We start from the raw sequence: 25,836 nt of genomic DNA, 5'->3' as shown, positions 1-25,836 counted from the left end.
CAGAAGTGATTTGGGAGTCACAAGTTCTTTGCCACTGATTGAGTAATGGTCGACATAGTTAATTGTGCTTGAAAAAGAATAATGGGTTATAGTGTTACTCTTGTCTTTTTCAACAAATGTTTGGCTCCTACAAGAAACCCTAGGGCTGAAGATCAAATGTGCAGGAGGTGCTTTTCTGTGGAGATGATAATTTTGGTTTGGAACCTCTGAGAAAATAGAGTATTTCCCTTTTGATGTCCCTCTTGCAAAAGTTCTACCAAGGCAAGAGGATTAGAAGTCAAAATAGAGAACAATTTACCAATCTCTTTTGTAAAAACAAGCATTTTGCACAGTTAGCATAATTTCTCCTAATAAAAATGCTGCCATACTCTAAGGACCTAGATGGAGGGACTTTTACGAGGGCATGTAGTGATAGGACGAGGGGGAATGGCCTTAAAGTATCACAGAATCACAGAACAACCAGGTTGGAAGAGACCCACCGGATCATCGAGTCCAACCGTTCCCATCAAAAGTAGAATGCGGAAGATTTAGATTAGACATTAGGAAAAAATTCACACTAAGGGTGGGGCGGCGCTGGCCCAGGTTGCCCAGAGAAGCCGTGGCTGCGCCATCCCTGGAGGTGTTCAAGGCCAGGTTGGATGGGGCTTGGAGCCCCTGATCCAGTGGGAGGTGTCCCTGCCCATGGCAGAGGATTGGAACTGGATGGGCTATCAGGTCCCTTCCAACCCATAACATTCCATGCTTCTAAGAGCATATAGCTGAACGAGCAAAATATGAATGTATGAGTATCAATTGGTTTAACTGTAGAACAAAATCAGTTACTATCAATTGTCCATCTGGTAGAGACCCACTTGAGTGCCTTAGAATATGGAAAGGGCAGCTAGGTCCATAGTATCAGAATAAGAGATCTGAACAAATGCCTTGTGAAGTCAGTGAAAACTTTATCCTTAGTTTTGATACCTGAATCAGGCACCATCTCTGAATCAGGCATCCACCTCTGCCAAGTTACTCTTTGCCTTCAAGTTCTTTTATAGTATAGTACAAAATATTATATATTTGGAATCGTATACCCCCTACTTCAGTGTGAGCAATTTACATTTTCAAGAAAGGGTCTATCCTCAAATCATTCATCACAGGGTGTGCAATGCTAATATCACAATTAAACAAATGTTTTCAGATGGGAGGGAGAAAGACCTGCAAAAGGCAGGTGTTCAGTGTTGATGGCATCGATACATTTCCTGGACATACTAGGATTTAATTGTTTAATATATTGAATACATACTGCCAAAACTTTGTGTGTGTGTGATTCACACCTCGCTTATGCTTCTCCAACTTATCCATTACATGACTCATTCTTGTAGTATTTTGTCTGAGATCAGAATCACCTCCCAACATCTTAAATAAGGCACAATTTATTAATGTATTCACATTTTATGGCAAATACTTTATGTATGCTTTGTCTAGGCTTAGACATAATTGCTATACATGTAAGAGATGTGGCTGCTAGATTTTTGTTGGACTAACAGTGATTAAGCACTTGTTTTCATTCACTCCCTATCTCATATTCCCTTTTATTTCCTACTGCACTGTGGCCTCAGTTTCTCTTAGGCTTTTGGACACTCCTGCAATGCAAACACTAAAGCAGGATATGACTGAGGAGCAGCATAAATGAGAAATTACCAATCGTTAGAAAGGATTAGAGAGTGCAGCAGTGACATCCACGATAGGACTACTTGTTTGGCTAAGCTGGATTTAGGAGGGAAATAAAGAAGGATTTATCCAAATCACTTCATTATTTAGTTGCATGGAGGCCTAGAAATAGGTCTGCTGTTACATCCATCCGTTATTAACTCTAGTTTGTTCCCTTCCATGATGTTGGAGACTGGGGGGAAGGAAAAGTACAGCAGGATGGTGGGAGGGGGCTTCATAGTGCCCCATGACTTCACATATTGCAATCACCAAACGTGTGGGCTGCCATTAATCACTGAAAGGGAGGGTGTTCTGAGTTCACTGCACTCCTGCTCCACAGAGCAGCCTTACATTTTTCCTAGCCTTTGTCTAATTTGGACAGAGCAAGGTAGCAACTTGAATCCATTTGGTACGGAAGCAGAAACCCGCCCTAGGAAGTAGCAAGCTCCTGGCATTAATGCTGCCTGGTCACAATTGAGGGCAGCTGTGGGAGCTGAATCTCTGGGGCAAATACCACTCCCATTACAAGGGATAGGTTGCAGTGAGCTCAGCATGGTACCTGCTGAAGTTGCTTTGTTCTTTTTGTGTTCCAACGTATGGAGCTTTTAAGAGAAAAAAATCAATAACCACAACGTTTGAGAGTATGTGAGAGAAGAGTTCAATTTGTCTTTGCACTTTTATTGCTTTCCAGAAATATGAAAATCCCTAAAGTAAGAAAGACATCGTGCTTTGAATGCAGGCATTTTACTTTCCTTTTTTTGCTGTGTTATACAGTATGTGATATCTCTGCTGTGCTAGTTTAAAATTGTCACATAAATGACTGGCAGCCCTGAAATGCTGCTCCCCACTCCTTCCTTCCTTTCCTACAGAAGCACACCTACATCTCATCCACTCAGATAGCAGCAGCAAGAGCATTTCATTTCCATGTTGAATCTCCCATGTGAATAAACAAAGATGTTTCATTTCCCCATGTTGTCAATCAGGAACATTTCATCTGGGATGCAGGTTAATAAAATACTCGTCATCTTAATAGATTGTTTCTTGGGGAACTGCATACGGTGCCTTCAACACCAGCAATTGTCATAATCAGAAATGGACTTGCACGTGGTGATCAGTTCTGGGAAATGGATTTTAGTGCAAGGCTAAGAAACTAATATGGAAGTGTCAGAAGGACAAAAGAATTAGAGGTCAGTTGCAATACTCAGGCAAAAAACTATGCAAGAACCTAGAGGGACGCATGTCTCTTGGCTCCCAGCCCTCTCTTTCAAGTGAAGGTTATTCCTTGTGCTAATGATTCACTGCCACTGCTGTTGCCAGTATATGTCAGCCCACAGAACTATCTGTGTTGGTGAAAAGTCAAAATGCATTTCTCTTCAATCCAGATAAAGCTGTTCTTCATATTATCAGGGCTGTAGCTTTTTTTTTTGAAAATTCCTTCAGTTCTAGCAGGAATTCAGGAGTGGCACGAAGCAATTTCTGGCATGTGTCTGTCCCGGGATACCTGTAGAGAGAGTGAAGGGCATCATTACTTTGACGACAAGAATGCTAGTGTTAAAGATCCTAAACAGGAGGTGCCTGGGTGGACGTTGCAATCTGTGTGTTGCTTAAGTGAATCGCGTGGATCGCACACCCCTGCTTTTTCAGTTTTGAAGAACAGCTTATCGTTTAATAGGCAATCACTGTGTCAGCAGTATCAATGACAAGTGTCTCAAAAGGTGTAATTAAACCTTAAACAGAAATGTTCCGACGGAGCCCTGCATTCAGTTCTGGAGTCCTCAGCACAAGAAGGACATGGATCTGTCAGAGTGAGTCTGGAGGAGGCCATGGAGGTGACCCAAGGACTGGAGCACCTCCTATATGAGGACAGGCTGAGAGAGTTGGGGCTGTTCAGCCTGGAGAAGAGAAGGCTCCAGGAACGCTTTAGAGAGGACTTCAATACTGAAAGGGGCTCCAGGAAAGCTGGGGAGGGGCTTTTGATCGGGGAGTGCAGGGACGGGATGAGGGAGAGTGATTTTAAGCTGAAACAGGGGAGATTCAGATTAGATATTAGGAAGAAATGTTTTCTTCTGAGGGTGGTGAGGCCCAGGTTGCCTAGGGATGTGGTGGCTGCCCCATCCCTGGAGGTGTTCAAGGCCAGGCTGGATGGGGCTTGGAGCCCCTGATCCAGTGGGAGGTGTCCCTGCCCATGGCAGGGGGTGGAACTGGATGGGCTTTAAGGTCCCTTCCAGCCCAAACCGTTATACGATTCTATGAATTCCCATTGCTTTAGGTGGACATCCTGCTATGTTGAATTGCTGTGTGATCTATGGGAGATGAAGGAAGAGGTAACAACTCCCTTTTGATGCAAATGTCCATGTTATACAATAATGTTATGCAATAGCATTAAGCAGAACAAATAGAATAGCAAAGTTGAGATGAAACAGAAATAATCATCCAAGAATATTTATTAATTAATCAGCATTCACCATAAATCTCTACGCAAGAAAAGGAGCTTCATCCATTAATTCAGGGACTCATTTTGATTTTTTGATGACACTAAGCAAAATTGTATCTAAAAGAGTATTCAATTGAAACTGATGTGATTGAGCCTTCTTTTTAAGTGGCTACATATGTATTAAGGGGGCTAGAATCTGTTCTCTCTTTTTTGTATTAGGTACTTTGAGACATATAGAGCAGGATAATATGAATATTATAAATACTAAGAAGAAATTTTGGCCATGACCACTTGATTAGGATACTCTCAATAGTAATTTTGATAGGAATGGTTGGACTCGATGATCCGGTGGGTCTCTTCCAACCTGGTTATTCTGTGATTCTGTGATAATTTATCTCTAGTTTTAAATTAGAATCTTAAAGACTAATCTAAGTTTTCAAAAGAAACTTAATGGCCTATGATATAGTTACTCTACATGAAACAATGGAATTCTGACATTCCCCAATGTCACACTTAGAAGTGGTTTGTTTATGTAGTTGTTCAATGATTAATACAATACTATAGCTTTCATGCAGTTTGGATGTTGTGTGAAGGTATCTAAAACACTTGAGATGTCTCCGAAGCTCCAAATAATCCTGATTATTTTCAATATCATTCAGTTATTTCATTATAAAGCAATTATCTCCCTCAAATGATATCATATAAAACTGTGATTTTATAGCTGTTAACCTATGTTTTACATCTTGTCATTTTGTCCTCAGTCATTCTTGCTGTCAGTTCAAGGTCATTTTACAGCATTTAGATTAATGTAGACTCTAAATACTGGATATATGAGTAATACATGAGGACAATATTAATTCAGAAATGATCAAATGTGTTCTTTAATTAAAGTGTAAGGTAAGAAAATAACTGGCTGCCACCTTAAGGACTGCTATCAAGTAAGTCATTTGTATGAAAGATGTCTTCTTCTGAAAGGCAACTCTATAATGAATCGTAGTCGTCCCTTAGATGCATTCACTGAATAAATTCATCTTCCATAAAGATTAACTCATTTTTCTGAACTGTCACAGAATTATGAGTTTCAGCTGCGAGATTCTTGGCCAAAAATCATTTCATGTAAAATCATGGAATGGTTTGGGTTGGAAGGGACCTTAAAGGCCATCCAGTTCCACCTCCTGCCATGGACAGGGACACCTCCCACTGGATCAGGGTCCTCAAAGCCCCGTCCAGCCTGGCCTTGAACACCTCCAGGGATGAGGCAGCCACGGCTGCTCTGGGCAGCCTGGGCCAGGACCTCACATGTGTGCATGGCAATTTTATTTTTCTGGCCATATAAAAATGCCTCTGTTGTTACCAATTTATCAGTTGTTTTAGGCAAAATGCTTCAGTGAAACATGCTGAAATTTACCTTATCTTTAAGAACAGCTGGTCCAGGATAGAACAGTATCTGAGATGGTATTCTCTCCAGCCCAGCAGTGAACATGCAGGTTAAGATAAAGGCTGCTTTTACACATTTTCAGTGCTTGGGAATTACATGCTGCAGCACCAAGAACAACCCTTACAAGCAGGTGTGTGCCATGTCCCTGTTCTGACATGCTGGTCTTGCTCCAGCCTTGCGCAGTGCTTGCAACAGGGTCTGCAGACCAGTTCTTGAAGTGCCCGAGGGGAAATTCTTCTACATGCCAATTTATGGCTTTTAGACTCCATTGATCTCATTTTCTTTAGTTTTCCTCTTGTAATAATGACTGAAACAGGGCTAAAAAAATTAATCCTTTAATAATGATTTGGGTTTCCTTTGCCAACTAAGAAATGTGCAGGGATAGTCTGTTTATGTGAACATCTCTTCTTGCCAGTGTAGCTCCAGTACACTCTTGAACTCACTGCTGAACATTAGTTTTCCTTGTAACTTGTTGATTAGGTGCAATATCCGATGGGATCTATTTTTGCTGAGAGCCCAGAATTTGATGGCAATGTCAGTGTTTGTGGTTGGCATGTGAAGTATTTGATCAACTTGTTTTCATGTAGCTTGCATGTAGACATGAAACAGAGAGTGCTGATTTATGCAATCACACATTCCCTCCCCCCCTTTTTTTTGTAAATTAATAACAGTCAGTGATAAAGTTGGAAATGTTGTGTTCTGTTTCCACAGCTGCAGTGCACTCGGAGCAAAGAAAACAATAGCTACGTATCCACACATGCATTCCAGCTGCCGCCGGCTCCCACGTTCTCCTTTATCCTTTTTGCCCTCCCATTTGAGCAGATAGATTGTCTCAGTGACAGGGAAGGTTGGTAGCAGATATGTTGCCAGTTTAATAATGCTTTCTAAAAAGTAGGAATTAGTGTATGAAAATACTAATTACAGCTTAATTTATGGGGTGAATTAATGTTGAAACCTCTGCTTGAGTTTCATTGTATGATTTTTATTTTCCCCTGTGCTAGCCGGCTTCTGCATCCAGGGAGAGTAACCCTTAGGAAATGCAGCTAAAGGTTGCTGTTTCTTTTCTCTCCCAGGTTAGTTCCACAGGCAGCAATTCTTCCTTTAAAGGAACTCTAGGGATAAGTTTCTTTTCTGCAGTTCACCAAGCTCTGCCTCGCTCTTGGGATGCCAGTTACATCAGCAGGAGTTGGGAAGATACAGAGTAGGGCTTGTGCATATCATAGAATCATGGAATGGGTTGGGAATCCTAAAGATCATCCAGTTCCACCCCCTGCCATGGGCCAGGACACCTCCCACTGGATCAGTTTACTCCAAGCCCCATCGAACCTGACCTTGAACACCTCCAGGGATGGAGCAGTCATCACTTCTCTGGGCAACCTGGGCCTCACCACCCTCAGAAGAAAACATTTCTTCCTAATACCTAATCTGAATCTCCCTTGATTCAGATTAAAATCACTTCCTCTTATCCTGTCCCTGCACTCTCTGATCAAAAGCCCCTCCCCAGCTTTTCTGGACCCCCTTTTTGATCTTGGAAGCTGCTCTAAGGTCTCCCTGGAGCCTTCTCTTCTCCAGGCTGAACAACCCCAACTCTCTCAGCCTGTCCTTGTATGGGAGGTGCTGCAGCCCTCAGATCATTTTTCGTGGCCTCCTCTGGACTTGCTCCAACAGATCCATGACCTTGAGATGCCAAATTCATCAGAATAAAGAGCCACAAAGAGCAACATTTTCTGGCTTGGTTCTCCAGCTCTTGAGCCCCAGGGCCCATCATTGTATCGGGGCTTCTGGACCACTACAAGGATTTCACTGAAGTCTATCCAGTTCTTGCTATCAGTAAATGTTTATTATTGTTAATGTAACTCTGGGTGGCATTTCTAGGTGCCAAATGATAGAAGTCCATTGTCAGTATAAGCAATATGGTGATGTAAGGACATTATTTAAATGACTGGATGTCAGGTTTTGCATGAGATCAGACTTTCCAAGTGATTTTGAGGTTGAGTTCATGCATCAAAATCTAAATGGCATTTTGTTAAACAAGGATACCTGAACTCCTGTAGGTCCTCGGAAAAAGGTAATTGGAATGAAACCTGTGACATTATGAGTCCATTAATAAATCGCTACTTGTCTTTTCTTTTCCTGTATTTGATGGAAGAACCTTACCTGATTTAAAACCATAGAAACACCACCACCACTGCCACACAAAAAAACTTGAAAGTAGGGCAAGATTCAGAATCCTATAAGTGAAATGTTTGCAGTAGCCCTGCTAGGGTGATGAAACAGTAAATAATTTGAGTTAGGCTTTTTATGTGAACAGTTGGTTTAGAAGTGGATATATTTCTGCTCTGATTTATAAGCATATAAAAATTCAAAGAAGCTGAAGATGAAATGAATGTGTGTATGTAATGAATGTGTGCATGTCTGCATGCAAAAACTTCAGTTCTATGTGGGCAGACACAGTGAAAGTCCACAAAGGTTTAGAGTTCATATTTAATCTAATGTTCTGTTTTCTTCTCTGATCTATCTGTATTCATAACCCACCTTCGTCCAAAAATCATAATGCTATAATCTAGAAGATGAAAAGGGGTGAATGAGACATTCATAGATGTTTTTCTGGCATACCTTCAACATTGACAGAAGACTTGAGCAGAGAAAATGTTCTGAGGTGCCTGTTTGGATTCACTCAGGCTTCCCTGCCCATATGCCTCTGTTCCTTTCCCAAGGAAAGCTGGAAACCTGAGGCAATGACATGCATTCAGGTCAGTTGAGTAGGTGGGAACCAGGCCTATAGGGACAAGAGAAATCATGTCTGCTTCAGAAAATGGACAGGCTTTGCCTCCCACAAATTTCTAAAACACATTAAGGAGTGCTGGTCAGGCTGTGGCATAATATTCTTTTGTCGTTTGCTGCAGCAGAGCTATTTTGAACCCTCCATCCATATCTCATATCCTATGAAGGATGTGAGAATTGCTTCCATACTCTGGTAATAAATCTTCACACCTCCATTTTATACAAGATTTTCTTCTGTGAACGATGCAGCCACCACCTCAGAGAAGTATTTCATTAGATCTAGAATCATTCGCATATATCAGTAAAAGCATTTCATCTCTAATTCAAACCACAGAGACAATAGGCTTTGAGCACCCTGATCCATGGGAAGGTGTCCCTGCCCATGGCAGGAGGGTTGGAACTGGATGGGCTTTAAGGTGGCTTCCAACCCAAAGCATCCTATGGCTCTATGAGTATTGTAGATGTACTGGATATCTTACGCACAGGTAGAAAAATAGGCAGCATAAGACAATGCATCCTTTCTACCCTTAATTCATGTGGTTCAGCAGAAGGGTATGTTTTGTGAAAATCATATTCAAATGTGGAAAGCATGTCCTTCGCTCCTTAGGGTTGCTCAGAATTTTAACCAGGACAGAATGCTGCACAGCTGGCTTGAGAGTTATTTTCATCCCTATAGCATCACCTATGTTCATGGCACAAACTTTGATTGCTTACTTTGGTCCTGGTTCAGCCAGCTACCTGGCTGAAATCACTTCCTTATTTAAACTCTAAACTTGAAGCTGCAGCTGTAACTTTACTTTGGAACCAAGTATCTGGAATTTAGGGCAGAAAAAACTTTCTCCCGCACTGCTGCATAGCTGCTATTTCTGAAAGACAAACTGTAACTTATATAGTATAGGCTCAAGGCTCTCTAAGATTGTTGCTGCCTATATCGATATTTTTTTGAGTAATATAGACTGTTTTGCATGTAAATCAACACTTTTATGTTAGCGCTTAGAAAACATCACATGGACTTGTACACAGTTGCCCTAGATCATCGATACTGAAGGAATGTGATTGCTGGGAGTTCAGCTCACCTGTCCTTCTATGGAATGGATGTTAAACTTGGTAGCATAACAAATGCTGAGGTGCCTGCTGCTGGCTTTTGCTCTCATGTAAGCATGATAAGTGATAATTAGCAAAGGCCCCCCTCTACTCTGTTCTCTGCCTCTCTGCTCCTATACTCTTACGGGACATCATCAGGAGTCTTGCATTCGGTTCTGGAATCCTCAGCACAGGAAGGACATGGATTCGTTAGAGTCCAGAGGAGGCCATGAAAATGATCTGAGGGCTGGAGCACCTCCTGTACCAGGACAGGCTGAGAGAGTTGGGGTTGTTCAGCCTGGGGAAGAGAAGGCTCTGAGGAGACCTTCTAGTAGCCTTCCAGTTACCTAAGGGGACTACAGGAAAGCTGGGGAGGGGCTCTGGATCAGGGAGTGAAAGAATAGGATAAGGGGGAAGAGGTTTAAGCTGAAAGAGGGAAGATTGAGATGAGAACTTAGGAAGAAATGTTTTCCTGTGAGGAGGCCCTGGCCCAGGTTGCCCAGAGAAGTCATGGCTGCCCCATCCCTGGAGGTGTTGGCCAGGCTGATCGAAGCCTTGAGCAGCTTGATCCAGTGGGATCCCATGGCAGGGGGTGGAACTGGATGGGTGTATTTCTAGCTATTGTGTTGGACAAACAGTTTCAGATAAGACATCAAAGCCTGTTCTTTAGCAGTCTCTAAGGCTGTTTTCCAGACTGGTATCTATTTGCTGTATTTTATTATTTTTAACAAGGATATTCATAATCATCAATAGAGATCACTTTAATTAATGTAGCATACATGCCTCAGTGCTTTCAGTGTTTGCAGGTCCTTCTGGCAAATGATTTTTTTTAATTCAAAATATTCTTTTCTTAATCCCAGGCTGGAGTTTAAAACTTGAGAATTTTTTTTTTAACTATCCTGAGTTATACAAGCATAATAAAAAACCCATTTTCCACATGTACTGACTAGAACTGTGCAAGAAAAGGCTCCTGAAATGAGACAGACTGTGTTTTTTTCTTAATCTTCAATGAGCCTTGAAAGAACCTCAGTTTGAAGACAATTACTGGAGAATTTTGAAATTATGAAAGCTTGAAATCAATAGTTTTGAACAGGCACATTGTGAAATTAGAAACATCCCAGCTTTTTTCTCAGTGCAGAACCCACCCTGAAGTTAAGGGGGAAAATACTCAACAGAAAAGTCCTCAGGGACGCTTTTTTAAGGAAAACTGGTTTGTCCTACAGATGTTTTAAGACTGCGTAAGGGCTGTGGGGATGCTAGGCATGCCAGGAGAATTTCTTCTACTCTACAGACCTTAAGTCTTGCTCTCTGCTTCAGGGGAATAGCAGTGAAAATGTGCAAGGATTACTGTCATTGATCCACTTCTCCGCTTTGGTTTGCTCTCCAGATGAGAACTGGGAAACTAATTTAGCTGTATTAAGGACATCAGAAGGGGGAGATTAAGCCTCCGAATGTTAATGCATTCCCCAAGCTCAGGTCAAATTGACTTTAGTGTCCCCACGGTGATTTACGTCCACAAAGACGCTGGCGCTTGAATGTGCAGTCGGCCTTTAATAACTTAATGGTCTCTGCATCTTGACACTGAAGGTAGGAGTAACGTAAAAGCCACCAGCTTAGCTTTATGCCTTTCTAGATTAAAACAGGAAAGGAAATCATGTTGGAAACCTCAAACTTATGAGCTCAAACTCAGTACAGAGGATTTATTTGTTTATTTATTTATTTTAAGTAACCTCTGGAATATTTTTCTTGGCATCAATGAAGCAAATGACCTGTGAAGTCAACAAGTTACTCCCTCTAGGAGTCTGTTGCTTTAAAGTTTCCACTACAAACAAGTAAACAAAGCGGTGGAACAGTCCACTAGCATTAAACAGCTGCTTTAGCAGGAACCCTTATTGCGATGTTTTCTCTGTAAACATCTGACCAACTTCCCCAATAGTAAAATAGAGTAGAAAATGCACAAAGAAGAGCCATGTAGACAAGATAAATTACTTCTCAGTATTTTTGTATGCTGAATATTTTACATAGATTTTACTTAGTTCCGTGTTTCAAATTTCAAGTGTCGGGCATCTAATTGATACAGCCATGATCTGGAAATCTGTAGGAGTACAGAAAGCGTAGTATGTGTGTATAAAGTATTCACAAATCTGGAGCCCCTATACTTTACACAGAATATTATCAGCCTATTATCTTTACATAAATACTATCTGTAAAGGTCAAAGTCTGAAACACTGTAACACTAGATCCTGGGGCCTGTCAGCATTTGCTTGTATTTAACTGTTCATTAGTGGTTATTATAATAATGAATTCCAGCCCATTCATGATCGTAACTTGCTTTCTACATTTGAGATTGAATTCATCCAATTTATTCTAAAGAATCAGCTGGTCTTGTGGTGGAAAGGGATGAAATCTATAGGATGTATTTCACGGATGTTTCACGTCACTTAGTGGGCTGGTGAGTTTATCTTTTAGAGAACTCCCCTAAAAGCAGCATCTGCCTTTTATTTCCTTTATGCTTTGCCTTGTTCAGTATTTTTCTTCTCTTGCAAAGTCTAAAGACAGTTTCAAAACGTATTAAGATACTTCTCCTATGGCTATTAATTCCATAGAATCACTGTCTTTTGCTCAGTTTTCTTCGTTTTCCCACAAATTCTGTTGCTTGTTTCCCCTGGCTCATCTCCTGCATCAAAGAGGAGAGTGGAAGGATCTCTATTACAACAACATAAGACTTCCAGCAAAATTAGCTTATCAAGGGAGAAACTGTCCAGCTGGGATTGATCTCAAGGTAGAAGAGGCTGTCAAAGTTTAACAAAGCAGAAGGTATTTACTAAAAGAGCAGGGTGGGAGTGAGGGCTTATTCTGTTGGATCAAGGAAGGGGAATTTACTGAGAGTTTAACAAGGCAGAGGGAAGAGAAAGGGAAGGAAATTAAACATCTTGTGCACATATTCCCCGAGGACTCTCAAAGATGGAGTGAACTAAACTATGGGGCACTGCCGTTCATCTGCAGGGTTTCCTTATTGTGCTTTACATGTTTTAGTAGAAGAATATTATATTGGAACCATGGGGAAAATGTGTGTGCATGACATTTCTTCTACAAAAGCAGAAACCTGTAATTCTTATCATCTGTGTCAGCACCAGCCTGTGTGTTTGGGGACAGTTGGGTAGCAGGGCTCCGCATCCACAAACTGGTAACGGAAACTGGTAAGCTTCAAAAAAGTGCTGGAGAGACAAGGGGAAGCAGCAGCACTGCAGTGTACTGAGTGCAGTGTAGCTTAGGGCAGAGCAGCACAACACCCGAAGCTTCTGCAATAAATTAGTTAGACCAGAGCTTCTGGTTCTGTGGAAACGAGTTCAAGAATGAAATGGGAGTTACACAATTATCGCAGATTGGCAGGCGTTAAAGACATCTATGGTGCCTTCTAAGATCTTAGCCAGGAAGACATCGTATAAAAGCAGACTATAAGCTATTTATGGACAGGCAGAGCCTCGTGGTTTTAATTTTCTAGATAGCTCAGGAGGCCCATCAGATTGGCAATACCATAGAATGTGTCAGGAAGGCCCAACTCCTACTACTACAAAATAATAAAGAAGTGGTTTGGGGGAAGATTCTCAGTATTGGCAGACCCAGCTGTTCTATTCATGACTGAGAATTCAATCTATTCTCGCACTCGGAGAGAAGTCGTCTTTGGTTTACAACGTGCTGTTACTTTTTTTTTTTAATGTCAAACTGATATAAATGGAATTGTCCTTGATTTTTGATACTTACTGCTGCCCATGCTGAATTCATTTTCTGTTCATATGGAGGCCATATGTATTCTTTACACATAGACTGACTGCAGTGCAGGATTTATTATCCTCTCCTTTAAATATACTGGTGTTACGTGCTCCAAGTCCAGGATATTTATATGCTATAGATGCATTTACCACTAGCAAATTACGAAGCATTGTAAAAAACATGTTTATTCACCTTATTTTCTATAAGCATTGTTAAATGGGGACCTGTGAAAGCTTTCTGTGGAGGAAAAAAAGTGCATCAAAGTATCTGTGTTCCTATATATGTAGGGTTTTTTTACTAGCTCATTTCATGGAGGGAAACATTTAATTGAACAGGTAGGCAAGGACAGAAAGTAGTTGAAGGGGGCTACAGGAAAGCTGGAGAGGGGCTCTTGATCAGGGAGTGCAGGGGCAGGATGGGCAGGGATGGTTTGGAGCTGAAAGAGGGGAGATTTAGAGTACATATTAGGAAGAAATGTTTTCCTGTGAGGGTGGGGAGGCCCAGGTTGCCCAGAGCAGTGGTGGCTGCCCCATCCCTGAAGGTGTTCAAGGCCAGGTTGGATGGGGCTTGGAGCCCCTGATCCAGTGGGAGGTGTCCCTGCCCATGGCAGGGGGTGGAACTGGATAATCTTTAAGGCCCCTTCTGGCCCAAACCATTCTATGTTTCTGTGATGCTATGAAAATGACTACTGAGCAACCAATCCAGTGATGAAATTATCACTTCCTTCTGCACAATCACTTATAAACCGCTGTCACTATAACTGCGTACGCATCTTTGAGTTTTGGCCAGGGAACTTGCCATCCATGCATACTTAGGGTGCTTACTCGGAGGATAAATGTCAGAGCGTGGAACTGTAGGTGTTCCAGGAGAGAGCAGAACCAGGCCCCATCATTTTCATGGTGACAATTCGCTCAGTTGTTATAATATTAGCAATCCCACTCATAGCCCATGTGCATAGCAGATGGTGGATGACCAAAATCAGACCATGGTGCTTTAGATATTGTTCTCGCCATGAGAGCTGGTCCAAAGTCAGTGCTGTAGCACTTGTTTGTGCTCAGAAGAAACAATGCAATCGTTCTGCTTTCTAGGTTTGTCTTGGACATAAGGGACAGCTGGCTTTGAAGTGCTACTGCCCAAATAATGGTTTTCAGGCAGCACATTGCCTCTGTGATCCTTTGACATTGCTCACAGCTACAAGGAAATGAAATGAGGCCAGCAGGGAGAGAAGTGTGTGATGCTGCTGTGTCATGTTTCTCCTTCAGTATCGCTGCCCACTGGCCAAAGGAGGTGGGAGAACTGCTCTTAAACACTTGTGAAGTGAAACAGATGCTGTTCTCCTGTTTCAGCAGATTTAATAATACGACCTCTTTAGTTTTTGACGTATAGACTTCAAAATATTTCCCGAGAATTGCTGCATGCATAGGAATACATTCTGTTACGTTTATGTCCGTGGATATCCATGCGTAAGGGCCTGAGCATTTCTTTCCCACTCCACCTGATGCCTGTCTCCTCCCTGCCTCCAGGTACCAGATCCACACCGGCCTTCAGCACTCCATCATACGGCCGACCCAGCCCAACTGCTTACCTCTGGATAACGTCACGCTACCTCAGAAGCTGAAGGAGGTTGGTTATTCAACACACATGGTTGGCAAGTGGCACTTGGGGTTTTATCGCAGAGAATGCATGCCCACACAGAGGGGATTTGACACTTTCTTCGGCTCACTCTTAGGCAGCGGTGACTATTACACCCACTTCAAATGTGACAGCCCTGGGATATGTGGCTATGACCTGTACGAGAATGACAACGCAGCTTGGGACCACGACAACGGTATCTACTCAACGCAGATGTACACGCAAAAAGTACAACAAATCTTAGCTTCTCATAACCCCAGGAAACCTATATTCTTATATATTGCTTACCAGGCTGTTCACTCGCCTCTTCAGGCACCAGGCAAGTATTTTGAACATTATCGATCGATAAATAACATCAACAGGCGAAGATATGCTGCGATGCTGGCTTGTTTGGATGAAGCCATAAACAACGTAACCCTTGCTTTAAAGAAGTACGGTTACTATGACAATACCATTATCATATATTCTTCAGATAACGGTGGGCAGCCAATGGCCGGAGGAAGCAATTGGCCTCTCCGAGGAAGCAAAGGGACCTATTGGGAAGGAGGTATCCGTGCTGTTGGGTTTGTCCATAGCCCTCTTCTGAAAAACAAAGGGTCTGTGTGTAAGGAGCTTGTGCACATCACAGACTGGTTTCCCACTTTGATCACGCTGGCAGAAGGGCAGATCGATGAAGATATCCAGCTGGATGGCTACGATATATGGGAAACCATTAGCGAAGGCAGACGTTCTCCACGGGTAGACATCTTACACAACATTGACCCCATTTACACCAAAGCCAAAAATGGGTCTTGGGCAGCTGGCTACGGGATTTGGAACACTGCGATTCAATCTGCCATCAGAGTGAATCATTGGAAACTACTGACGGGAAATCCAGGATTTAGCGACTGGGTACCTCCACAGGCCTTCAGTAACGCCGGCCCCAACCGCTGGCACAATGAACGCGTTTCGTGGTCAGCTGGCAAGACAGTGTGGCTTTTCAACATAACTGCTGATCCATATGAACGAGTGGACCTCTCTACAAGGTATCCAGATGTAGTCAAGCAGTTGCTGCGGAGGCTTTCGCAGTTCAATAAGACAGCGGTTCCTGTTCGATACCCACCTAAGGACCCTCGGAGTAATCCGAAGCTGAACGGAGGAGTCTGGGGCCCATGGTTTAAGGAGGACGACAAGAAAAGCAAATCAGATAAAAGTAAAGGTGCAAATAAGCAAAAGAAGAAAAAGAACAAGAAAAAAGCAAATCGGAAAAAAGGGCAATCATTACATTGCCGTTCACGTCTTGCAGGTGGATAGACTCTAAACGCTCTTTTACCAAGCCTAGGTCAGCTTGGCACAACTTGAACTTCTGATGGAACATACTAGAAATGCTAGTTCTGCACTAAGGATGGAAGTTGTCATCTTTTAATTTTCTCTCTGATTTCACCAGCACAAAATATCTCAACACTGTCTTGAGTGTATGTAAACAAGCACGTGACAAACTTTCTCCTCTACGGGACGAATGGTGCTCACCCATCACGGCTACATTCCAGATAACAACTGCAATAACACCTAATTTCAGTAAACTCTTTTTTGATGGACAAATGATGGTTCCTTGCCTATATTAGTTGGAATATTTGGAGAGTATGGAGGTGTTAATGGCAGATATTCTCAAACTTGATTCATAGAGAGAAAGGAAAAACAAAACTTGATAAACTCAGTGAGTCAGTCACCAACCTATGATATTTTTGGAAACAACACAGCAAAAACATGAAGCCATCAGGGTAATATTTTAGAGGTGCCGGGGAGGAAGGTGTAATAGGAGGAAAGCTGCTTTGAATTAGACTTTGTCTGTCTTGCATAAATCAGAAATACTTCAAAAATCTCCCAGATGTGCTAAGCTCCCCCCATCTATAGTAAAACCAGAAGGCTAATCTTCAACACATGAACAGGTAGCACACACCATGTATAATTTATAAAAGGCAGAGACAAAAAGACATCACCAAAGTGAATGTAGTATTTAAACACTTTAAGATAAATATACAACAAAATAAAAAAGACCTAATTTATTTTACAGCACAATACTTATTTCTCTTCCATTTAAAACATTTGTGGGTGATGCAAGGTCCCCCTTTGGGTGCTAGGGTGGTTTGGGTTTTTTTTTCCCTTTGATTTGTAATTTTATTTCCACTCATTCATTCAGAGTTTTATTTAACAGATCTGTATCCTGAGAGTACTGTAAAACAAGAAAATACTGTGTACACTGCTAGGACGAGAAACGAGAATGATTCAGGTGCATCATTTCATTATGTGTTTGCCTCCAAGTATTTTGAATGTAACAAAGTGATTATTTAATTTAGTGGTCACATGAATATTTTTCAGTGTCGGTACAAAGCTAGGCCATCTTTATGTTTGAGGGGAAAATTCTACTTTAAACCTTTTATTTATGTATCTATTAAAATAGTTTATTTTTATGGCACTCATAAAAGTGGTCTGCCTTTTTTGTGCATCAAAGATACGCTGTCCTTATTTATTTTAAACAAACTCAGTAAGCTTTTTTATTGCTATTATTTTTGGTGCACGGATGATTTTATAACATTTTGCTTCTGAAACAGAATTTCTTCTTCCAATATGTCTATAATTCGAGACACGGTTCAAAACTTGCCCTTTTCCAAGGTGTCTCTATGGATGATTAATGGATGTTCTGCCTGCATATTCTTGGTGATCTGTGATAAATGATACAATACATATGCAGATATGGGGTAATTATGTTTAATTATGCTAAGTAAAATTGATGATTCATTTGTTATACAGCTAGAACTTTTAAAATAATGTAAAATCTAAAATAAGCATGCTTTTCAGTCCTATCTCCCTTGACTCAGAAATCACGTTTCTATAAATGACTTACAGTTGAAAAATCAAACATTTGGAAAGTTAGTGCACAATAAAATCTGAATAATGTTCAAAGCTCCTACACCCCCTGACCTCTTTTGAAAAGAAACCACTGCGGGCATACACTGCCAGATCTGGTAAAGGGTGTATTTGCAGCTATAAAGCAGAATGAATCTGTCCTTAAAAAACATTTAGAAACAAGTTAGTCATATTTTAGAGTTACTTTTGTAATTAATACACTGGGGAGAAGATAGAAATGGACTTCTTGGATAGTTACCTATAAATTATAATTTGAAAAGGATGATGTGTATCTGCATAAGTGTTTACAGAGTCATCAAATCATGGAATATCCTGAGTTGGAAGGGAACCACAAGGATAATTGAGCCCAACTCCTGTTTAATATCATCACTGTTATTTTTCATGTTGTGCAATCCTTAAGAGGACTAATTAATTTTCTTAGGAACGTTGAGATCCAGACTATTCAATGAGTAATCAGGAGCTCGAATGTTCTTTAATTTCTCACCTTTTTTTTAGATGTACCTCTGATGTTCTTAAAAGAAGTAATAATATCCTGAGATATTATTCTCCAAAATGTGATGTATAAAATCCATGGCTTTGAGAAAATACATGTTGGTTTTGACCTTTGAGAAAAAGTTAGTCTGGATCATCTATCAATAACTAAATATATGCCCCAGTTGGACAGAAGTCATAAAATTTACTCTTTATGACGTAAATTTTTAGCTTGGGAAAGAATCTGCATTTCAGTAATAAACATTAGCAGAGGGGTCAAGGAAGCAGGAACTGATTTTGAAACATTATACTGTGTAGTTTACAACTTAACACATAAATCATTATGTTTGTGTTTGAAATACCCCTGTGCTGTGCACTGAGTTAAGCATTAGAAAGAAATAGTAACATTTCTGACTTTCCAAAGTCATTTTTAAGAGGCCAAAATTAGATGTGTAAGCTAAACTATACATAAAAAAAAGACTAAGATATTTTAATTTTTTTGGCATAATAGAAACAAGGCACTGTATTAAAGTGTTATCCTCATAAAATCAATGATTGCCCTTTTCCATGAAAGTTTTATGGTTGCTTTGGCTTTTATTGGACTGAAGCTAGCAGAGAGCATTATTGTCCAAAAACATTTTGTTCTATAATTATTTATATCTGTTCTCTCTTAGGCAAAATGGGAGTCCTTGAAAGTAATCGCTGCAAAGCAGAGCAGTGGATCAGTTCTTGCATGCCTGTGTATTAAATAAATGTGCCACAAGAGTAAGTGTTTACAGAGTACACAATGGGAGCACGTTTCCTAAAGCTGCCCTGGCTGTTAGTTAGGCTGATTTCTTTATAACTGCTGCTCTGATCTGGGATAGGGCAAATGTAGGATTTAGGGTAGGTTAGAAAATATTCACAATTTGGAAGCCTTGTTGAATCTTTTGCTGAAAAGGCCTTGATGTGAAAACACCATGGTGCAATGTTCCTATCTACTCTCATGTGTTACTCAACAACACAATGATCTCTACATTTTGGTGATAGTGTTTAGGTCTCAAACCTGAATTTCTGTTTACAGAGTTGTAAGTGGTTCGTATACTCTCGCAGCGGGATTTCACAAGTTATTTATGTCTCAGAATGTGCTACATGCCCAGTCTTGGGAGAGGTATGAGAGGTAAACACTGCAATTGGTTCAAACAAGGCTATTGGTCTTACTGAAGCCACAGCCCTATACCCTGAAGGACAACCAAAGTCACCCTAATTGCTGGGCAGACATAGCACTTTACTGAGGTATTTCTCTGAAGGCTCTCTTAAGAACTAATTGATATCTGATGTAAGTCAGTAACTGTTTTCTCTACCCACATTTTTATGAGATCTAGGAAAAAGCCGCCTGAGAGGAGGGAAGATGAGAAACATTTACTTATTATTTTTAAGTTGTCTCAAGGCTTCTATTATCCACATGCTATATTGGTGCAAGAAAAAGGCAGGTCTGAGATTAGCAATCTGATCTGGTCGGACCAGCTTGAGCAAGGAGACAATACTTCTTCCTTTTCTATGTATTGTTGATAGCTGTGATCCTGGATCATGATTTCCACACTGAGGCATTCGGAAGAATGAGAAGGATAACTGCAGGGAAGAGAGGAAGAAAGAAAAAGTTGAGAAATTAAAAGACCCAACAAACCAGAAGCAAGACAGCTTTGTGATCTGTGCTCCCTGAACAGAGTTTATCATGCTGAATTGCTTTTTAAAATCTTGTAAGTGTGAAAAATATTTGTGTTGTCCTCTTCAGGTTTTCTCAATTTTATTCCAAAGCTTTTTCAATTACTTTTCTAATGGGTAGATAATTTTATCACGTTAACTTTTTATTATCGTGGTGGTGGTGGTGGTGTTATTTGGCTTGATGTAAAGCTGGAGAAAAAGCACTATCCTGGCTACAGATAAAGACCAGTGGAAGGAAGAATGGTAAGTAAACCTAAAGAGGCAGTCTTGATAGATGGGTCATGTTGAAAGATGTGAGGGAAAGTTGTGAAGTTCAGTCATGGAATGTGAGCTAATGAAGTTATTAGCGTCATAGCTAATGAAGTTATTAGCATCTGAAGACATCCAAAAGGTTCCTCTGTCTGCTGGGACACGAGGCTTTTTGGAAAGTGAATTAGGCCATTAAACCCAACAAATTTCTCTTTCTCCCTGGAAGTAATGGGTGTTGATTGGATTTCTAGCTAATGAAAGAGCTCGTGTTTCTATCTATGGAGGCTTGTCCTTAATGTGTTATCTGTGGTGTCGTCAGGACAGCATTTGTGCTTAGGGGTTTGTGATCCCACTGCTGCTTTTTCTTTCTCTGTGTTTCATGCACTTGCATATTCAGCAACCAACACTCACACTTCTACACAGCCATCCACATTTGGAAAGTTGTCTTTTACAAAGCTTTCTGCCACAGAAAGTGAGGACAGCAGCCAAGGCTAGAACATAGGAGGTCACATAGTTGGCTGCAGCATTTAGGGGACAAAGTAAGAACAGACTTGCTGTTAAAATGTCTTTCATTTGAAGTAGCTTCAGATTCGGTTGATGGCAAAGAATAAGGAGTAGTTTCCACAATGCAATGAGACAAAAGAAATGGGTATGTCTGAATTCTCCTACAAGGACATACTGAATTCCTCCCAGGGGCATTCTTCAGTGCAAACAGGGGCGCTGGATCCACCAGCTTCTTCTCCAAAGGTGGTTCAGAAAATCTCTGAAGGAAGAAAAAGCAAGGAAGAAAATAACACATGGTATGTTTTGTAGGACTTTTTTTTCATTTATGGAGATCTGTGAAGAAAGGATTGCACCTTTGCTGACCATGACCGTGCATTATACACAAGCCATGGAAAAAATACTTGGTAATTTTCAGTATACAACATTCACAGAACCACTACAGGTTCCTTTTGACATCCTGCTTTAAACCCAGTGATTATTTATCAGTAATGTTCTAGCAAAGCAAGTAAAATCTATTTCACTTCATACTACACTAAGTATAAATCATACTATAATGTCAGGTCCCCTTTTCCAAAAGAGAACATTAGCTCAGGGAAAGCTGCTGGAATATATAATATAACTGTTGACTTGTGACTTAACAAGCTGCACTCTCGTGCACTTTCTTTTGCAGCTCTCAATCTTTTGTTTTCTCATTTCGAAGAACAAGCAGAGAATGCATATTCCCACCAAAAGAAAAACCAACGTATGATTTAGTTTAGCAGGTAGATATCACAAGCTTCACTTCAGCATTCCATTCCTGTTTAGCAGATTACTCAATAACGTACTTAATTTCATTTCTGTGGAGCATCAGTCAAGATTTTGATGAAGTGGAAGGGTTGTGTAAAACATAGGTCAGTGTGAAAATAGGAAAAATGTTTTTCTTCTCTGAATTATGCTTGTTTTCACCTCTGCCAAGAGGTGAATATAAAATAGATATAAATAATAGATACAAATACAGTTAACACCCTAAAAGAAGGTCAAAGTGCTTGGATTTGAATTAATGTTGCAACAAAGATATATTCCATGATATGGTTAAAAGTTGTTTCATAAATTCCCTCCATTTCAATGATAATCAGGGCAATGTTGCTAAAGTTTAGCTTGTGACTGAAGTAACAGAACTGATTAATGACTGTTGTTGTGAATTTCCATAACAAGTGGAGAACAGGGTCCTGAAATGTCATTCCAACATAGCCTGAAAAGTATTTTTTTCAAAATTCCTTATAAACATCGGAGGCTCAGTAAAAGTCAAGTATTTAATCACCTAAAATTAAGTGCAGGCCATGATGTTTGTTGTCATTCCCTGGGTTTACTCAAAAAGATCACTTTTGAGAACTACTTGGCAAGGCCATGTTTATTCCTCCTTCAAATGCAGCTTTATTTCCCCTAGTCAAGATTAGCCAGCACAGAACTGCAGGCAGGAGAGAGACAAAGGGGCTCTAAATTAAAAAGTGCAGGGGTAGGACAAGGGGAACGGTTTGAAGCTGAAGGAGGGGAGATTTAGGTTAGATATTAGGAAGGAATTGTTTCCCGTGAGGCGGGGGAGACCCTGGCCCACGTTGCCCAGAGCAGGGGTGGCTGCCCCATCCCTGGAGGGGTTCAAGGCCAGGCTGGATGGGGCTTGGAGCCCCTGATCCAGTGGGAGGTGTCCCTGCCTATGGCACAGGGCTGGAACTGGATAAGCTTTGAGGTCCCTTCCAACCCAAACTATTCTATTATTAAAAGTAAGAACAGTTCTTCATTATTAGTTTATAGAGCGTAGTTTGGAGAAGGACATCATTAATATCAGAATCCAGTACATTTGGAGACATTTGCCAAAATCTAGTGTGATAGACTAATTCATTCATTTTAGAAAACCAAGATATGTTTTTCTTTTTTAGGATGGCTAGAGAGGGAGGGGAACCATAATCCTATAAGAAAATGTTAAGTACCAAGCTGTGTCTGGTGTTATACAGGGAATGAATCAACTGCAAGTTGATTAAAAGGAACATTTTGGGAGGGTAAACTGATGTTGTTAAAGAAATTCTTAGTTTATCATCATCCGGTTTTCTTCAAAAAAGACCCAACCTTCAAAGCTCTGAATATTGGCAAAACTTTAAGGCCAAGTGTGTACAAAGTAATGTCGTACCTTTGCCCAACACTCTTTAAGTCTTTTACTGACAGCCTACCTTCTATTTAGTGATTGGTTCCAGTTTTATTTGAGTTTTCATTAGCAGATTTCATTCCCTTTTATTGCTCTGCATAGAGTGCATATAGTTATTGCTGACATTTTTTGATAAAGCTCCAAAATCATATTGGAGCTTTCTGGTTGGTGGTGTTTATCTTTACCAAATTGCAATCTCTTAGCAAGACTATTTCTAACATACTTAAAAAATTATGTCTTTTACTCTGTGTGTAGCTATTGAGGATTTGAAAATTACATTTACATCATCTCTGTTCCAGTTGGACAGCAAAGTCTCTGCAGTTAATAAATGTTAACCTCCACAAAGAAGGCTTTGCAGAGATACAGCAGGAGCGCACGGCCCTGGCCTCCAGCCCAGATGACTTCAGCAACTCACAACCTTTTGTCTTTAAACATGATTTCTTTGAGATTTTTACTGCCACTAGATTTTTCTTCCCCCCCCCCACCCCTTCTCTTTGGAAGGAAAAAAGGCTAAATGATTAATTTTGCTTTTGCCATTGGATATGAAAGTCTGCTTGGAAACCTCCCTCGCAGAGAGGCAGCACAAGAAGAACAAGTGCCTGGTTTGTGTCAGGAGTAACACATTGTGCTGCTTCCACTCCCACCGCTCTCCTCAGGCTTCCACAGCCCCAGCTACCAAGTCATGAACAGGAAAGTCATTAAACCTTTTAGCATGTGAATATGCCAAGATCCAATAGTTACCATCAGATAATGAGCAAGTTTACCCTTTCTGGTTCCTGTCCTTTCTTTCCCATCACTTTCTTACTTCCATGCAATGACTTTTTTGGAATGGGAATATTAAAATCAGTGGAAGATTTTCTCTGTTACAGCAGGCTGAGATCTCACTGACATCTGTTTCCTTTTCATCTATGCCAGAAAACACCAGCGTGAGGACTTGTACTAGAGGACAGTCCTTGAAGTCCAGCTAAAGTCACGTTCTCAGATTAGTTGTGATTGTTCCTCAGAGGCACACAGGCAAAAATTCCATATAACAGAATCCTATACTCAGCTGTATTCATAAAAAATGATAACTGTTCTCACTGTATTGTCTGCTTACACTGGTAAAATATACAGTGTTTTGCTAAAGTCACAAGCTTGCCAGGTTGCCTTTTCCTATACTTTTATTTAATTCCCAGTTCATTACTCAAACCTAGTAAATTCTATTTAAGTAGAAGGTAGCTTGAATAAACAGGAAGAAAAGCATCCAGTTCTGATTTAAAGCAGAAAACTATGAAGAATTTATTACTTCCCATTGTAAATCTCTTGTAATAATCAATATATGAGTTAAAAGTATATCTGCCTTCTTTTTAATTGGATTTTTTTGCCTGGCTACAGATTCCAGCTTTATGTTATGGAATCACAGAGTGCTTTGGTTTGGAAGGGACCTTTACAGGTCATATAATCCAACCCCCCAGCAGGAGCACGGACATCTTTAACCAGATCAGATTGCTCAGAGCCCCATCCAGCCTGGCCTTGAACATTTCCAGGGATGGGGCCTCCCTGGGCAACCTGTGCCTGTTTTTCACCCCCTCAATGTAAAACGTGTCTGCTGTATATCCAGTCTAAATCTACCCTCCCTTAGCTTATCTTTATCCCCAAGACTAAGAGTCCTTTAGCACCTGGTGTTTTATGATTTTGCGTCTGTATTGCAATCTTTCGTTCCTTCGGAAGCTGAACAGATCGAGTCCTCAGAGTCTTAATCATCATATGGCACATTCTCTGATTCCTGAATTCGAGCTGAGGCTTTTTCACACACCTTCTCCAGCTTTTCAGTAGACTATGAAAAATGTGGCCATTGAAAGTAAATACAATATTCCAGGAAATACCACCTCCTGAGAAGAAAGGACTACTCTCCCTCTGATGAATTGCGTGTCCTTTGTGACTCTCAAATTGATTTAAGGTTTCTCGTTACTCCACTCATTCTCTTGGTACACCTTTGTTCTGTGTTCTTCTGTGCATCGGTCCATAGTTGGTTTCAGTGAAATATTTTGTTGAAGAGGCTGAATTTCTATAATTCTATGAATTTTTCAGATAGATTTCATTGCTTCTCCCCGATGTATACCACTCCAGTAGTCTTAGTGTCACCTGCAAATCTTGTCTGCAGTCATTTCGCATGGCCTGGACCCAACTCTGCTTTCTGTGAAAGCATCTCCTTTTGATGATAACTTCTCATGGACAGCCACATTTTACACCCATCAAGTGGCCACCACTAATGCAAATCAGTATATGCTCTGCTTGTATTATCAGAGTTATGTTAACTTGTTGATTGGTTCAAGTAGGAAAACAGTTTGGCATCTAGGAATCTTGAAAGCCTAAATCTCTTGCGATGGAAGGGAACTGTGATGTTCAATCTCTACCCTGCAGGCTGCACTGAGCCTAGAGCATCCCCTGCTGCTTGTATCTCGGGATGGCACTCCCAGCCAAGGAGCCCAGCAAGGGAACTGGCCCTGAGATTTGTGGTTTTGTTGTTTCATGTGAGGCAATTTTTTAGTCCTTAGCTGTTTCTTATTCTTACACAGAAAAAAATAATCAAGTTTGAAACTATCCTGGAAAGAGGATTTGATGTTTTCTCATAGCAATTCCGTTCTTTGTCTAAACATCTACCGCCATCTTCTAAAAGGCCCCTGTGCAAAACAGAAGAGGAAAATGTATAACATGAAGAGGATACAGAATAAGGGTTTTAATTATATTTTATATCCCAAAATACACTAGCAGCAGCCATGCCTATAAGGTCCAATTCAGGAAAAATAAGGATGTCATCCTCTAAGAAGTAAATATTCATATTTCATTATTCCAGAGGGCAGGCACTGTTTAAGTTGCCCTCTTTTAAATCAGATCAGTTATACCTATAATATAGGTGTCAGAGCAGCATATATAACTGAAGTAGTTTAGTGGTTGCATTTTCCCCCCAGAACATGTTGAAGATCATGAGATGAATAATCAATGCCA

At 40.7% G+C, this 25,836-nt stretch overlaps 1 protein-coding gene across 1 annotated transcript in view; it reads left to right on the top strand.

The window, feature by feature from the left end:
- The window catches only part of ARSJ (arylsulfatase family member J), a 44,617-nt gene extending 26,882 nt beyond the window's left edge, over positions 1-17,735 (top strand). Inside the window, exon 2 of the mRNA XM_069855100.1 lies at positions 14,726-17,735. Within this exon, the coding sequence (XP_069711201.1) occupies positions 14,726-16,127 (1,402 nt within the window). The 3' untranslated portion in view covers positions 16,128-17,735. The remainder of the gene's footprint in view (positions 1-14,725) is intronic.
- The last annotated feature ends 8,101 nt before the right edge of the window (positions 17,736-25,836 follow it).

This window comes from Phaenicophaeus curvirostris, chromosome 4 (assembly GCF_032191515.1).
Source record: "Phaenicophaeus curvirostris isolate KB17595 chromosome 4, BPBGC_Pcur_1.0, whole genome shotgun sequence".
NCBI lineage: Eukaryota > Metazoa > Chordata > Aves > Cuculiformes > Cuculidae > Phaenicophaeus > Phaenicophaeus curvirostris.
The sequence above is the reverse complement of the archived record's forward strand: the minus strand, read 5'-3'. Positions and strand labels throughout refer to the sequence as shown.